This window comes from Meleagris gallopavo, chromosome 33, assembly GCF_905368555.1.
Source record: "Meleagris gallopavo chromosome 33, MGAL_WU_HG_1.1, whole genome shotgun sequence".
NCBI classification, from domain to species: Eukaryota; Metazoa; Chordata; class Aves; order Galliformes; family Phasianidae; genus Meleagris; species Meleagris gallopavo.
Window position 1 is genome coordinate 183,070 of NC_139437.1, and position 16,311 is coordinate 199,380.

Genomic DNA, 16,311 nt, shown 5'->3' on the forward strand with positions numbered 1-16,311 from the left:
CAAGTGATGACGTGTGGTTATGCATTACTGCTGTGGCTTTAGGTGGAAGAAGCTCTGAAGATGCCCAGGCTGGCTGTGTTTTGGTACCCATCGTGAGCTCCAAGCACAAGGATTCTGTCACAGCTGCTGTGCACAGAATGTCGCTCTGAGGGTGCATTCAGAGAGAAGGACATCAGATTCAACTGGGAAGACTAAGGGAATCTTCTGTGCCTCTGCGTCGCAGACTGGCTTTGTTCTCTCACCATGTCAGTGCGTGATTTAATAGCAGAGCAAAAGTGAAAATGAAAGCAAACCCAGCAGTGGGCTGCACACCCCCCCGTGGTCTGATTCTGTACACTTTGAAGCTGTGTGTTTGTTTGTTAAAGGGTCCATATGGTTTTGGGGTTTCCTCATCTCTTGGACAATGTCATGGCAGTTACAGGATTTCTATGTGGACAACAAATTCCTCAAAACAACATTGGAATTTGTTCACACAGGGCCAGACGAGCCTTATTTATTCACAGGGGTGTGCATCAGGGCTTAACAGACTCAAGCCCTCCTGCATCTAAAGAGGAGAAATGAGTACCTCTGAGAGCTGAGCTGAGGCAGCTCAGTGAAGATGCTGTATTGCACGGGTGGATCTCAGAAAGATGAATGTTTCCAGCATGTGAGGCACAAGGGCAAAAGCCAATGAGCACAAAGACAAAGAAGTGGGCAGACATTTAGAAAAACCTTTACTACTGACTGTGCAATGAATTGCTTCTTGTTTCCTAATTCATACCCAACCAGTGGGTCGTTGCTCAGAGATCATGCAAGCAGGTATTGGAGGAGAAACCATGAAAGGTGCCCTGAGGTCCCTGCGAATTGGGGCAGGTGTGATTCTGATGCCCTGCTCCTGCCCCTGGCAGGACTGTTATTATAACCAACCATCCCCATCCTATGTCACCGTGCTGTTCACGGGCAACATCATCTCCAGCAGCATCTTCTTTGCACCGAGCAAGTGACTCACATTCGTTATGTCAAGTCTATGTTGCAATTTTACATTCTACTGATTGATCAAAAATTGGCACAACTTGCAGAGTCCATCCAGGAGACTGAAAAAAACTCAGCACCTGAGAATTCTAGACACTGTGTGAATCTGGATGCCTTGTAGATTAGGTAGGCAGGTTCACTAAAGAAGAGAACTAAGAATGGGGGATGCAAAAATAGCACAGGCTGATTCTGAGCATGCAGGAGGTTCATCGCTCACCACAGAGTGAGTTCTCAGCACATGGCAACGTTCTGTGGGTCTGCAGATTGCGTCCAGCCCTCTGTTGATCATCTCGACGGGCTGATGCAGGGCCAGAGCTCCCAGTGGCTGAGTTTCCAACAGAGGTGTGGGAAGAGGCTCAGGTTCATTTTCCTGCACAGACTGTGAATGAAGGGATAATTGCGTGTAGTGACAACAACTGTAATACTGAGTGCAAGCAACCATTCTGCTGGTGAAGTTCTGAAGATGTTGAGGAGAGTGTAGCAGCACTCAGGGCACTGGGTTTCTCCCAGTGGGAGGGCTTCTCACCGCTGGGATACTCCCTAAAGAGTGAGTTGGGGCTGAGAATGGAGTCAAAGGAGCAAGGGCACAGAGGCAAGATGGGGAGAGCACAGAAGAGAAATCCTGCCTGACGCAGGGAGGCTGTATTTTAAAGGGAGCTTGTAAACAGATGAACAGCAACTGATGACACAGTTTGATAGAGATAGGATAAAGAGAAAGGTTTCCACGAAAGGCAGAGTGATTAAGGTTAGCTCCCAGGAGGATATTGTTGATTCAGAGGGTGTTGAGGCACAGGCTGCCCAGAGAAGCAGTGGATGTCCCATCTCTGGAGGTGCTCAAGGATGGGTTGGATGGGCCGTAGGATTCCATGATTCTATAGTAAACTGTATTCTCTTTAAGGTCCTTCCAAATCAAACCTTTCTCTTTGATGACTCTGTGATAGACTGGGGGTGGTCGGAAGGTTGGGAGAAGACAGAGCAAGGAGGAGAGCTGACCCCCAGAGACCAAAGGGACACTGCATGCAGAATGAGGCCATGATCAGAAGATGTGGGAAAAAGAGAGCGAAGGAGAAGTTTCCTCCCCTCAAGAAACAGGAAACACAGACCATGTTGGGGTGTCTGACATCCCAAATAAAAGCGGGGGCTCTACAGAAACAACAGATGCACCATGGGCTGCATCTCAGCCTCTCGCTGTGGGTAACTCTCTGTCGGCTGCAGACACCACAGGACGGGTCATAAGGTCAGTAAGCAAACCTGTGACCATCTGCATCCTGCTCACAGCAAAGCAGGCAGCGTGAGGAGAGATCTCCAAACGATGTGGAGGCATTCAGAATGGGCCACGCAATGTCCTCATGTCGCTGCCCTCCTGCTGCTGCTGGTGTTTGGTGAGTTGGGGATGCTGTGGGGAGCAGGGAACCTTGCGTGGAGCAGGAAACCCACGAGAAAGAGACTTGGGATGGTGCTGAGTGCAGTGGTAGAGTAGGTGCAGGATGGAGACATATTTCAAAAATACGACAGTTAGCAATGTCGTGTGCTTTAGAAAGATGGGGAACTGTCCCTGAAGCAGCAAACGCACCACAAGTGGACCTGATCTTGCTCAGACACACAGAAGAGAAACAGTATGAGGGCATGCAGGTTGGATGGTGCCTATTCTGCAATGGGAACTTGGGCAGGAACATGTAGGTGAGCAGGACATTGTCCCTCTAACCAAAACCCTCTCTGTCCCACGGTGCAGGTTCTGATGTGAGCACCCAGGACATCTGCAGCTCCAGGGGTGATGGTGAGTGTGAGAATGGGTCCAGAAAATGAAGACATTGTGGGGGAGGAAATGGGAAGAGGGAAAGGAATCTTTCCCAATGAATTCCCAGTGTCCAGCCCTGGAGTGCGGATTGTCCGTGCCTTGGGATACAAGTTGTTTTTCAACTCATGATGCTGGTGGAATCCCTGTGCCATCTCTCCAGGTACTCTCCAGGCTCCAGTCCTGTTCCTCAACGCATCCCGTGCTCAGGAAGGGGACGTTGTCCTGGCTCAGTGTGTTCTTCAGAACCAGTTTCCTGCTACCCGAATTGTCTTCTGCAAGGATGGGTTGGAGGTGTACAGCGTGAAAGCCCAAGAGGGCAGGGTCATCAGCTCCATGCTGTTGAGCATCACTGAGGGGAGCAGTGGGACATACAGGTGTTTGTACCAGCAGAGGAATGAGAAAAACTGGCTGAGGAGCTCTGCCCTCAGTCCTCCATGGGACCTGCATGTCACAGGTGGGACATGAGATCAGGGTGGTGGGGTTGCAGGGCTGGATGTAACACCACATGGATGTCCCATGTGCAGCAAGAGATGTCGTAGAGTGGGGATGGCTCTGAGAGGATTCCCTTCTCCATCCCACACTGCAGAAATGGGGCTTTGCAGTGCCCAGGAAGAGAAAGCAAAAATAGGGGATGGCCATAGAGCCTTTGAAGCCTGGGTAAGGATGCTTCAAGGATTATTGCAATATCATTATGAGCATAACGAAGAGAATTTGGGGTGATTTCCAGGTGTGAGATTGTTCCTTACTGTGTGAGATTCTACTCAGCAAGGTGATGATTCTGTGGCCATAGTCTGGGGATGACCAGATGTTGGTGTGCTTTGGGGTCTGGGTGCCCCTACCTGCAACATAGGCACCAGAAAGAGCCTTTAGATGACAGCAGGAGGGGAAACACTGGATGCAGTCTTCTAAATTTGATGCTGCCATCCCTTACTGTGTGAGTTCCTTCTCAGGAAGAATATGATGCTGTGGCCATGGTGTGGGGATGGCCCTATGTTGGTGTGCTTTGGGATCCGGGTGTCTCCACCTGCAACAAAACCACCAAAAAATGCCTTCTGATGGTGTCAGTAAGGGACATGCAGGAATGCAGTCTTGCAAGTGGGATGCTGCCATCCCATCTAGGCAGAGCAACGTACTAGTCCTTTCTTATCCACAAGGTCAAGGAAGGGAGTTGTGCTGCAGTATCATACAGTGCACAGCTGCATCTCTGCTGTGCATTTCTTAATCCACCATAATTTAAATAATTGATACCGAGGTGTAGGAGTACCCAGATCATTCCAGGTGTTGGAGGAGGGCACCTGTCCGTGTCTTCACGCTCTGCCCTATACCAATACAATCAGGAGCCGTGTTCATGCAGAGGTGAGAGTTCAGGGGATACTCAGCCCATCCATTTGTCCCAACAGGCCATGTGTCCGGCTCCACAGAAGGGACAGCAACTGCTGGTGAGGCTTTCCCCTTTACTCCTGCTGTCCCCATGCATCCCAATCTTCCCCTTCTCCTTTCTCCAATCCCATCACTACATCCTTATCACACTCCCATGTCCTCATCACTCCCCTCGGATTCTACCACACTCCATCAACCCCAAGCTCTCTGTCCCCATCCCTCCTCTCTGTTCCCAGACCCCAACAACCAGCTGGCCTCCACAGTCACTGTGGTGGCATCAGTGACCATCATCCTCCTCCTTTCTGCAGCGACCTTCTGGACCATCAAGAAAGGTGAGGTCTTGTGGGAACTGTGAGGGATCCATGAGGCCGTCACAGCTCTGATGTGGGACACTCCTTCTTGCAGGTGCCTGCAGGGAGAGATGCCGAAGGTGAGTAGTTTGGGGCTGGTCTGTGGGATCTACGGGCTTTTGGGACCCTAGGGTGCTGCTCCTTGTGCAGTGTCAGCTTTGTCCATGGATTCACAGCTGTGTGGATGAGGGATGGTGATGAGGTTGGAAAACAAAGCAATTCCTATGGGAATGTCTCTAATGGCCCATGTATGCTTGGTGGAACCTCAATGCCTTTCCTCTCTTCTTTCTCTATCTCTCTCCATAGTGTTGGTAGTGCTGAGGAATCTTCTGCTGACTGCGATTCTTACTGTAAGTGCCAGCCCTTGTGCACCCTTCCTCTCCAGGCATTGAGGACAGTGCAGAGATGATCACATATGCACTGTTTTGTATCAACATCATCTCCCTATGCTCGTGACAATCACAGCAGATAAAGTTAATTTTTCAGAATATACTCCCAGTCCCATCCAGGTATCTTCTCTCTAAGCCTCCCTGACAAATATGGCCTGGTTTTCTTCTAAAAGTCTCCACTCCCTTTACTGACACTGCCATGAAATAAGGACAGTTTCACTTTCCATCTCAGCTCTGAGTGGACAGTGTTTCAGGGGAAATGCGACAGTTCAGAGCACTTTTTTTGGGTGAGGACAGGGACAATTCACGCAAACAGCAGCCTCCAACCAATATGCAGAAGCAAAACTTGGCACCTAACATAGGGCGTTATCTTGGGGCTACAAGGCAGACCTCAGGAGCCATTGTAGGAAGCTGTAAGGGTGATGAATTTTGGCATGGGAAGCCCATGGGTGCAGTTGTGCTGGTGACTGGGGTAGGTCTCTCCCCTGCTGATAGCTGGGCACTCATTCAGGATCTCCCTGCAGATGCCAACGTGGATGAAATGAGGAGAGTGAAGGTGAGCTGTGCTCTTCCGGAGGCCTGCAGTTGAGCATGCATTTTTTGCCCACAGAAGGCAAGGCTTTGGAGGGGAAATGCAAACACAGATGTGGTGGTGGTGGTGCTCTGGCTGCAGTCCCCTTCCTGCCACAATCCCATGGGGAACCCTGCGTGGCCGTGCTGTGAGACCACTGTAATTCCTTGTTGGAGTTTTGAAGGCATCTGAAATAAAGAGCTCTGAATTTTGAATGTAAGACAGAATGCCAGAAAGTGTGAGCTGATCCATGCCTTTCCCTGCAAGAACAGTTGGGAAAGCACAGCAAAAGTGTCACTTATCAATAGGGTCTCTGACAGAAATCTTGTGCTTGGGGCTCACAGTGGGTTCAAAAACACAGGCAGGCTGGGAATCTTCAGAGCTTCTTCCACCTAAAGCCACAGCAGTAATGCATAACCACACGTCATCACTTGATGATTCCTCTGATTCAGGACTGTGGTGAGATTGATGATGCAGTAAAGTCAGTTTGTGTATTTGCATGACATACCTTTATGCTCCAATTTGGCATATCTCTGATATTTTATTGATAGCGTAGGTGTTCTGTACATAGGCAAGTCATAAATCTTATTCTGCTAGATGTAACATGACAGCAAACCCCATAAACACAAAGAGCCCCACGTTACACCCCAGCAGCCCTCTGCAAGGAAACACAGTGGCCGTGACCCAGCCCTGGTGCCCGTGCCACGCTGCAGCCTATAGAGCTCTGCTGTTGGTCGTCTGCTGCACAGGAGGCTGGAGGGGAAAGCAAAGCCCTGTTCCTGCAGCTGCAGCCTGCAAGCCCTGCACAAGGAGACTTGAGGTGCACCAGAAGGAGCCACGCACGCACGAAGAAGCAGGCAGGAGATACTCAGCAAAAACAAGAGCAGATTTGGGGCAGCACTTTCTAGCTAGGTGGACTCCTTCTTCTTCATAATTGTTGGCAAGATTTCCCCCCTCCACTTTCTTGCAAACTCTCAGAAATGTTCTTCCAGCCCCTCAAATAGAACAATTGCTGGAGCTTCTGAGCAGGAACCACACAATTGTGGCAGCAGCAACAAGGGGCTGCAGTTCTGCACAACAGGGGGGAGGTGTTTGCAGAAGTCAGAGAGGAGAGTGTGATCTGTGGCTGGAGAATGTATCTCATGATTTGCCATTTTTCTGCAAGCAAAGAGAACGTACGACAAGGAGATGCATGAGAAGGTGTACAAACAATAACATGAGATGTCTGGGGAAGGTATCACTTCATTTGCAGGGGGAAGGGCCCCAACTCACCCTGTCCCTTTGAAAGTGGACAATGGCAGCATCTGTGGGGGAAAAAAACACCGTGAGTGCTCAGTACCAACTTGGGAAGGGAGGAGACCCACCATTGGTTTGGGCAGCAGATCCTGGGCTCTGATCTGACTGCCCAACCCCGTTTGCCCACTCTGTGCAGGAAGATATGGAGGAGCAGAGATGTTGGGCTTTGGGGGAATTTTCCCATTGTTGGAGGCATTGTCTCTCTTTACACAGCACATCTCCGCCTGCTGCTCTGCAATGAAATTTGAGCTGCAAACAGAGCGAGGTGCATGCGTGGTGGGGTTGCATCCCAACCTGTCCCCAACCACAGCATCCTCTCTTTGTGGCTGTCCGTGCTTGTTGAGCCATTTCTCCACTGCTGTCTGTGTACACAGACACATCCTCCAGTGTGGGGCTGGGCCTTGGGCTGGGCTTCAAACAAACACCACAGGGAGGAGAAATGAAGAAAGTGGAGCCTGAAGTGTGAGACCAGCAGCGTCTGAAGTGTGAGACCAGCTGCGCATGTGGGATTTGTCACCATGAGCACTGGGATGAAAGCAGCATGGAGAAATTGTCCCTTGATGAATTTGTTTTGTGAGGAAAAGAAGGAACTGGTGGGTTTGCAAATGGAAATCCAAGGGAAAGGGATCCCTGTGGTCTGGGCTTGCCCAGCACTCACACTGGATTTCTCCATAGTCAGTGGCTTCCATCTGCTGGCTGGAAACGTGCTGCTGCCTGGGGAGGAAAGGGAAATGAATTTGGGCTGTGTGTTTGGTGGGAAGTGTCCAGGATTGATATTCACTGGAATGATGCCTCCTTGCACTGGGCATTGCGCTTGATCCAACCCCACGGCAATCTCTCATCCTCCATGCATCCACGTGCTTTTGCAAATGACCCTGTGAGGAAATGCTTCCTTCTCTAATCCAGTGGCAATCCCTTCTTATTATATCCCACAGATAATGCTGCCCTGCATAAGGAGCCCCCAGAGTCCTAGCTGCACTCAAACATCCCTTCCCAGGCCCTTACTTCTCACCTTTGGCATCTTTCTCTGCAGGCACCTGCAAGAAGCAGAGTCCCACATCAGAGCTGTGACAGCATCATGAATTTCCCACACAGTTCCCACAAGCCCTCACCTTTCTTGATGGTCCAGAAGGTGGCTACAGACAGGAGGAGGGTGAAAACCAGTGATGTCACCGCAATGACTGTGAAATCAGGCAGAGTGTGGGGCACTGGGGAATGAATGGGAAGATGGGGACAGAGGGGAGTTTTGGGGTTTTAGGAGTGTGAAGGGGTTAGAGGGGGGTGATACGAACATTGCGTTTTGATAAGGAGGTAGTGGTGGGATGGGGACACAGGGGATGGATGGGGACAATTGGGAGGGATGGGGACAGTAGGAATAAAGGACAGTCCCTCACCTGTGGGTGCTGTCCCTTTCGTGGAGCTGGACACATGGCCTGGTGGGACAAATGGATGGACTGAGTGACCAAGTGTTCCCAGGTCTGCTAGCACACAGCCCACAGCACACAGTGCATTGGTAGGTGGCAGGGCATGCAGCCTTCGGCAGGTGCCCAGAGAGACACCTCTGTCCCTTGGGACGGGTGGGCTGATGTGGGATTTCTGTGACACAGAGGACTGATAATCTAACTAGAATGAATTAGGAATTGCCTGGCAGAGATGCAGGTGTGCACTGTTTGATACTGCAGCACAATACTCCCCTTGCAGTGTCTGTGAAAATTAGAAAGGACTCATATGTTCCTCTGTGCCTATGGGAAGGCAGCATCCCACTGTCAAGACTGCAGCCTGCATCTCCCTTACTGACACCATACAAAGACTCTTTCTGATGCCATTGTTCCAGGTGGAGAGCCCAAAGCACAACAACTTAGGGCCATCCCCACACCATGGCCACAGCATCATATTCTTCCTGAGTACGAACTCACACCGTAAGGAACAATCTCACACCTGGAAATCGCTCCCATTTCCCTTCCATACGCTCATAATGATATTGCAATAATCCTTGAAGCATCCTTACCCAGGCTTCAAAGGCACCATGGCCACCCCCTATCTTTTCTTTCTCTTCCTGGGCACTGCAGACCCCCATTTCTGTAGCACGGGATGGAGTCTGGATAACCCTTACAGAGCCTTCCTCTCTCTATAGCATCTCATGCTGCACATGGGACATCCATGTGACATTCAGTCCCACTGGCACCTCTGTCCCCACCACCCTGATCTCATGTCCCACCTGTGACATGCAGGTCCCACGGAGGACTGAGGGCAGAGCTCCTCAGCCAGTTTTTCTCGTTCCTCTGCAGGTACAAACACTTGTATGTCCCACTGCTCCCCTCAGTGATGCTCAGCAGCATGGAGTTGATGACCCTGCCCTCTTGGGCTTTCATGCTGTACACCTCCAACCCATCCTTGCAGAAGACAATTCGGGTAGCAGGAAACTGGTTCTGAAGAACACACTGAGCCAGGACAACGTCCCCTTCCTGAGCACGGGATGCGTTAAGGAACAGGACTGGAGCCTGGAGAGTACCTGGAGAGATGGCACAGGGATTCCACCAGCATCATGAGTTGAAAAACACCTTGTATCCCAAGGCACGGACAATCCGCACTCCAGGGCTGGACATTGGGAATTCATTGGGAAAGATTCCTTTCCCTCTTCCCATCTCCTCCCACACGATGTCTTCATTTTCTGGACCCATTCTCACACTCACCTTCAGCCCTGGAGCTGCAGATGTCCTGGGTGCTCACACCAGAACCTGCACCGTGGGACAGAGAGGGTTTTGGTTAGGGGGACAATGTCCTGCTCACCCACATCTTCCTGCCCATGTCCCCATTGTGGAGTAGGAACAATCTCATCTGTGTTTTGCATACTGCATCTCCTCCATCTCCTTCTCAGCATACCCAAGCCCAGTTCAGATGTGTTTTCAGTTCCAGATGCAGTCCCCTCAAATTCAAATTCAGACAGCATTCCTAAGTCTCAAATTTTTCGGACATGCCTACATGCATGTTCCTTCTCAGCTTCACTCTCAGCACCACCCCAAGAATTTCACTGGTGGGTTTCCTGCTCCACGCAAGGTTCTCTGCTCCCCACAGCATCCCCAACTCACCAAACACCAGCAGCAGCAGGAGGGCAGCGACACGAGGACACTGCGTGGCCCATCCCGCCTGCACCCACATCGTTTGCAGATCGCTCCTCCCGGCGCCTGCTTTTCAATGAGCTGGATGCAGATGGTCACAGGTTTGTGTTGTGAGCCGTGGACCCATCCTGCGGTGCTTCTGCAGCTGACGGAGAGTTATTCACAGCGAGAGGCTGTGATGCTGCCTATGGTGCATCTGTTGCGTCAGCAGAGACACCGCTTTTATTTCAGTAGAGACCTCAGCATGGTCCGCGTTTCCTGTTTCCTGAAGGGAGGAAACTTCTCCCTTCTCCCTCTTTTCCCCACATCTCCTTGCTGATCATGGCCTCATTCTGCATGCAGTGTCCCTTTGGTCTCTGGGGGTCAGCTCTCCTCCTTGCTCTGTCTCCTCCCAACCTTCCGACCACCCCCAGTCTATCACAGAGTCATCAGAGAGAAAGGTTTGATTTGGAAGGACCTTAAAGAGAATACAGTTTACCGTAGAATCATAGAATCCTACGGCCCATCCATCCCATCCCTGAGCACCTCCAGGGATGGTGCATGCACTGCTTCTCTGGGCAGCCTGTGCCAGTGCCTCAACACGCACTGAATCAAGAATTTCTTCCGAGCATCTGACCTTAATCACCCCGCTTCTACTTTAAAACCTTTCTCTTTGTCCTGTCACTGTCAAACTGTGCAATCAATCACAGTCCATCTTGTTTACAAGGTCCCTTTACATACAATCTCTGTGTGCCAGGCAAGGCATCTCTAATGTTCTTTCCACATATCCCCACTGCTCCTTTACTCTTCAGACTGCATTCTCAGCCCAATCTCACCCTCCTGGGAGCATCCCAGCAGTGAGAAGCCTGGAAGCAACCCAATGCCTTGAGTGCATTGCTGCTGCACACTCCCCATCACCTGCAGAACTCCAACAGCAGAAAACTTCCTTGCACTCACTGTCACTGCTGTTGTCACCACAAGGAAATGCCATTGCAGTTTCATTCCTTGCAGTAAAAGTAAACTAGTGCCTCTCCCCACTCCTCTGTCCCACAAAACATTTTCTCTGGGCTCACAATTGAGAACGTGTCCCTGCTTGGATATAGGGCTGATGGTGAAGTCAAGGGGCAGAGCAGGACCACGGCTGCGGTTCTGCTGTCTGCTCTGAGAACGGAGGAACTCAGCCACTGGGAGCTCTGGCCCTGCATCAGCCCATGGAGGTGATCAACAGAGGGCTGGACGCAATCTGCAGACCACAAAACGTTGCCATGTGTGAGAACTCACTCTGTGGTGAACCGTCTGCGTGCTCAAAATCAGCAGGTGCTATTTTTGCATCCCCGTTCTTAGTGCTCTCTGGCCTGGCCAGACTACAGCTTTGTGCAGACAGTAACACCTCTTCTGTTTAGAAATGAGAACTTTCCTCCCACACAAGATTCACCCGACCGCTCCTTCAAAACGATGCATTTCTCCCTGATGCTTTGCTTGTGTGGAGCTGGGCTTGAAGCAGCATTTCAGAGAGCAGCAGCTGCACATCTCCAGTCTGAGGGACCAAAAGCATCGAGGTGTGTGAGTGCAGAGGGCTGATGAGCTGCAAAGAACATCAGCTGTTTGCACCGCATGACCGCAGTTGCTTTGCTCTGGGCTGGACGATGAAGGCAGGCCGAGTGTTTCCACACAGCTTGGGAAGGGCTTGAGATCTGTGGGGCAGGATTCCCCTTGTGTTTGCCCATCTTCCAGCTGGTTTTTGATGAAAGGTGCTGTAAGTTGACTGGTAGCAGCACTGAGCGTGTCAATTCAGGCAGAATTTCTCTGCTCTCAGTCTCCCAGCTCGGGGCAGTTATTGCACAGCATGGATGAACAGTGAGAAAAAGCAAAGGTTCCGATTGTGTCGCAGCCTGACTGTAATCCAAACACCTACAATGAGACCCAAAAGCAGTTTGGGGATCGTTTATCAAAAATGCCCTTGACATTTTTCATCTTCTTCTTGTGCAGAGAGCTCCGATTTGGTAACTTGCTCACATTGAGTCTTTAGAGCACCTTCTCCATATTTGATGTGCTTCATCTCAAGGCAAGATGAATTACTAATTTCCTTATCAATCTGGGTCCAGATGTAAGGAATGTTAATGATTATCAAGTGTTGTTGTGTCTTTTGAGATCTTTGCCTTACCAGATTCTTGCCTACATTACCTGTAAGATACCTCCATGTGGATGAATGAATCCTACTCTTCATTCTGGGCTAACTTAATTCTTCCACTTTCAATTCACATTATAATGTTAAATCCCTGGATGTAGATGAACTGACACCCCGTTTATCTCCCACAGTCATGTAAGAAGGGTAGAAAGGAGAGCCCTGGGAGCTACCGATCTGTCAGCCTCACTTCTGCGCCAGGAAAGATCAAGCAGCAGATCCTCCTGGAATCTATGCACAGAATTATTACAGAATAACCAGCACGGCATCACCAAGTGCAAATCCTGCCTGACCAACCAAGTGGCTTTCTATGATAGTGTAACTGCATCAGTGGACAAAGGAAGAGACACTGATACCATGTGTCTGGACCTCAGTGAGGCCTTTGACATGGTCCTCATTCCTAATTGGAAATATATGAATTTGATGGGTGAGCTGTCTGATAGATGAGGAACTGGTTACGAGATTGAACCCAGAGAATGGTAGTCAACATCTCAGTGTCTGGATGGAGATCAGTGACAAGTGGTGTCCCGTGGGGGTCAGTACTGTGACGAGCAAGTACATGACATCAACAGTGAGATCGAGTGCACCCTCAGCAAGTTTGCAGATGACACCAAGCTTTGGGGTGCAGTCAACACACACAAGAGATGGGATGCCATCCAGAAGGACTCAGGCGATCTGAGCCCAGGAGAACATCATGAGATTCAACAAAGCCAAGTACAAGATCTTGCACCTGGATCATGGCAACCCTTACTAGAAGTACAAATTAGGGAATGAAAGGATAGAGCACAGCTCTGTCGAAAAGGATCTGGTGTACTGGAGGACCGCAGCTGGACATGAGCCAGCAATGTACATTTGCAGCCCAGAAAGCCAACTGTATGCAAAGCTATGTGGTGAGCAGGTCAGGGAGGTGACCCTGCCTCTCTGCTCTGCACTTTGATACCTGACTACTGTGTTCAGATGTGGAGCCCTCAGTACAGGATAGATATGGACCTGCTGGAGAGTGTCCAGAGGAGGGATACAAAAATGATCCCAGGGATGGAACACCTCCTTACAAGGACAGACAGCTGGAGCTGTGCAGCCTGGAAAGGAGAAGTCTCTGGGGAGAGCTGAGAGTGACCTGTTAGTAATAGGCTGTAAGAAAGAAGGGGACAGACTCTTCAGCAGGGTCTGTTGTGATAGGACAAGAGGAGATCGTTTCAAACTAAAGAAAAGGAGATTTAGATGGGGTATAAGGAAGAAGTTGTTCTTTTTTTTAGCATTAAGGGTGGTGAGACACTGTCACAGGTTGTCCGGAGAGGTGATGGATACCCTGTCCTTGGAGACAGGCAGGCTGGACAGGGCTCTGAGTACTTGATAGAGCTCTAGGCGTCCCTGTTCATTACAGGGGATTTAAACTGGATGACCCTTAAGAGCCCCTTCCAACTAAAATGATTCTACAATTCTATGATCCTGCCTTTCCATTAGGTGGTGGAATGGTTGACCCTGGAAAACATTTCCAGGCACACAAAGGAGTATCAGGAATAGTCAGCATGGATTCCCCAAGGGGAAGTCATGCTTTATAAATATAAGAATCTTTTATAATGAAATCAGCAGCTTGATGGAAGAGTCAGTAGCGTTGTATCCACTCTTAAAATTTGGAAGTGTTACATAAATGAGAACATGAACCACAAAAAATCAGAAAGAAAAACGAGATATGACTTTTAAAAAACAAACAAACAAACAAAAAACAACAGAGCAGGACATTCATTTATAGTCTAAGCAGCCAGATTTCCAATGCTCCCAAACTTCCCACATAGTGATACCTGGGTTTAATCACTTGTGAAGCTTAGGAAGGTGGGAACAGTAGCTGAGTGTACTGAGACAAGAAAAACTCCGGATAACAAATTTCTCTTTTGTACTGGACTTAAACCGTATCCTCAGAGGAAGGGCAGCTTCTCTCAAGGGAAGAACCTTAAGGCAAAAATTAAGCACCACATTAATCGAGACCTGGAGTCTGTACTAAGACTCCTTCCCACCTGAAAACAATGACATCAGCTAAATGACTGCAAAGGACTTCCAGGAATAAGAACATGGATATATGGGAGTCTAACACAACCTGAGCAGGAAAGGCTTCAGATCCCCCTTGAATAGCAAATTAACAGGAAGTCAGGAAAATATCTCAGCACCACAGGAAAAGTCACCGTTTCCCATTTTGTCTTCTGTTTAATGGAGAGAAACATGGAGTGCAAAAGCACAGGAACAGCAAATCCAGTTCCCTTTTGGGGACGTGACAAGTCTTTTGCCCTCCCCAGTGACCAGATCCCAGTTTCAGAAAGATTATCCCAGCTCCCTCCTTTCAGACTCTCCCTCGCAGTCTCTGTCAGCACTCTCACCTGTCTGTCCTGTTCATACATCAACTGCAGCTCCCAGTAATGATGCTCAGGAGCAAAGTCCTCCCTACCCGGGGTGATGGGAAGATGATTCTCAATGATGGAGCCCTTAGCAGGGGGCTTGTGATGGACTGTTCTGTGATCAGGGGACAGGACAAGCTCAGGGTTCTTCCATGCTTCATCTGGGGTGATGGGAACTGAGAAGAGAGAGGAGGAGCTACTAGTTAAAAATTAAAAAAGAATGAGAATTCCGGGCATAAGGATCTTTAAGGACCCTTATGAGAAGAGGAACTTGGTGTCTTTTATAGACATAGAACTCCAGCTCTTATATCAGGCTTGTAGCTAAAGGGTGATGCCAGCTTTCTGGAAGGGATGACTGCTTCATTCCCAAGAGGACTGCTCATGTGTTGGTACTGTGGGACATCACACTGATGTAACTAGACCTAGGGGAGGTGCCAACCCTTGTTCATAAGTGCTCAGTAAAGTGATGTTTTGGCCAGTTAGTTCCAGAAGGAGGCTTATTTCTAGCTTTGACACTTGGATTTGATGTCTAACCTTGGTGTCTTATTGCAAGTCCACATACCCATGTATCTTCGAGCTTTTCTGTAGTCTGTTGAGGGAAAAAAAAAATAGATCAAAATGCCCAATGTAGTATCCATGTTCCTCACAAGGAAAGGAGCAAGTTTTCTGTTATGGTTTTAGGACAGGAGGAGTATCCTGCTGCATGGAGCTGGAACATGCCATTGAAGGAGTATGAGAGAAGTCGGGTCATAATTCATTGCCTTTTTGGATCCCAGAGAGTCTCACTCCAGCTCCCCAGGGACATGGGACAGAGCATCTCAATTAGCTTAGGAAAATCTAAATAGCACTTCCTCAGTATGGAGAAAGTAATTTTACCTTACCTGCACTTGAAGTCATTCTCTCAATTTTTTTCAGTTTCTGCATGAGAAAGAAAAAAACACAGGAGTTAGCTAGCAAGCAATGGCTTGATATCTGTAAGACTCCTTGCAGAATCTTATAGGGAACTGGATGGAACATGGGTAGTTATGGCCCTGGCAGTGGAAATATTGGGTACCTGAGAAAAAGGCACTGAACTGTATAGAGGGCCACACTCCTGGTGCCTTTGCTAGATTGAAGGATGGGAAAAGAAGGGGTCTGAAGACATCTGATAGGGAAATGGCAAGGGGAAGGAACTGATCTTCCTGTGCTGGAGCCAGAAATGATCTTACAGATCTGCCTGTTTTTCACATCATCATAAATTTTTCAGTTTAGATGAGAGGATAAGTGCTTTATAATTTCCCTTATGAGTACAAGGAAATCTCTCTCCAGATAAAGGACAGATAGTTGTGAGTGGTTCTCTAAGTGAGTTCTCAGAGAAGGAGATCACAGAATTACAGAATCATTGGTGTTGAAAAAGACCACAGAGATATCTAGTCCATCCATCTGCCTTACCTTGCTTTTTTAAAGATTCTTCTTCCTTGGATTTTTTTCTTAGAAGCTTTCTTTTTTTTTTTTGCTTCAACACTTAAATAAGCAAAGGAAATAACTATTGAAGCACAGAGGAAATGTTCAGTGCCCACATGTGAAAGAACACCTCAGTTCACTCAGGGCAGAGCATTACAAGTTGCATAGCCATAGGTAGGACGTGTGAACTCATCATACCAGAAATGAAGAAACAGAGAACTTGTATTTAGTTAAACCACATCACACTTTATGAAACTGTAAAGTTTTTTGTTGTTTTGTTGTGTTTTTTTTTTTTTCTTCCTATGTTTTGCCACTCTATTATTGGCCCTGTTGTTTCCCTGAGTGTTCTTTAAATGTTCCAGCTCACTGTGTACTACGAAGATCAGATCAGGAGTATTGG

The 16,311-nt window shown here is 48.8% G+C and overlaps 2 protein-coding genes across 12 annotated transcripts; one reads left to right on the forward strand and one right to left on the reverse strand.

Moving 5' to 3' along the window:
* Positions 1 to 53: 53 nt before the first annotated feature.
* LOC104916164 (uncharacterized) lies at positions 54 to 8,698 on the forward strand. Of its 3 annotated transcripts, none has more exons than XM_085214773.1 (9): positions 54 to 2,201; positions 2,290 to 2,393; positions 2,744 to 2,788; positions 2,970 to 3,263; positions 4,210 to 4,248; positions 4,426 to 4,521; positions 4,595 to 4,619; positions 4,846 to 4,889; positions 7,829 to 8,698. In XM_085214773.1, the coding sequence occupies exons 1-9, from the start codon at positions 2,029 to 2,031 to the stop codon at positions 7,864 to 7,866; spliced, it is 858 nt and encodes a 285-aa protein (XP_085070899.1). In that variant the 5' UTR covers positions 54 to 2,028; the 3' UTR covers positions 7,867 to 8,698. The 3 variants fall into 3 exon arrangements, with proteins under 3 accessions (XP_085070899.1, XP_085070900.1, XP_085070897.1); XM_085214774.1 differs by lacking the exon at positions 7,829 to 8,698 and adding an exon at positions 5,453 to 5,782 and having other exon boundaries at positions 4,498 to 4,521; XM_085214771.1 differs by lacking the exon at positions 7,829 to 8,698 and adding an exon at positions 5,453 to 5,779.
* On the reverse strand, positions 6,021 to 14,528 carry LOC104916165 (uncharacterized). Of its 9 annotated transcripts, none has more exons than XM_085214781.1 (9): positions 9,885 to 11,798; positions 9,489 to 9,533; positions 9,014 to 9,307; positions 8,190 to 8,228; positions 7,908 to 7,931; positions 7,808 to 7,832; positions 7,454 to 7,509; positions 6,772 to 6,803; positions 6,490 to 6,657 (listed from the first exon to the last, which is right to left on the reverse strand). In XM_085214781.1, exons 1-9 carry the CDS (start codon positions 9,952 to 9,954, stop codon positions 6,640 to 6,642), a joined length of 603 nt encoding a protein of 200 aa, XP_085070907.1. In that variant the 5' UTR covers positions 9,955 to 11,798; the 3' UTR covers positions 6,490 to 6,639. The 9 variants fall into 9 exon arrangements, with proteins under 9 accessions (XP_085070910.1, XP_085070905.1, XP_085070904.1 ...); XM_010727153.4 differs by having other exon boundaries at positions 7,908 to 7,976; positions 9,885 to 11,797; XM_085214784.1 differs by lacking the exons at positions 7,808 to 7,832; positions 9,885 to 11,798 and adding an exon at positions 14,451 to 14,528 and having other exon boundaries at positions 6,021 to 6,657; positions 7,908 to 7,976.
* Positions 14,529 to 16,311: the final 1,783 nt, after the last annotated feature.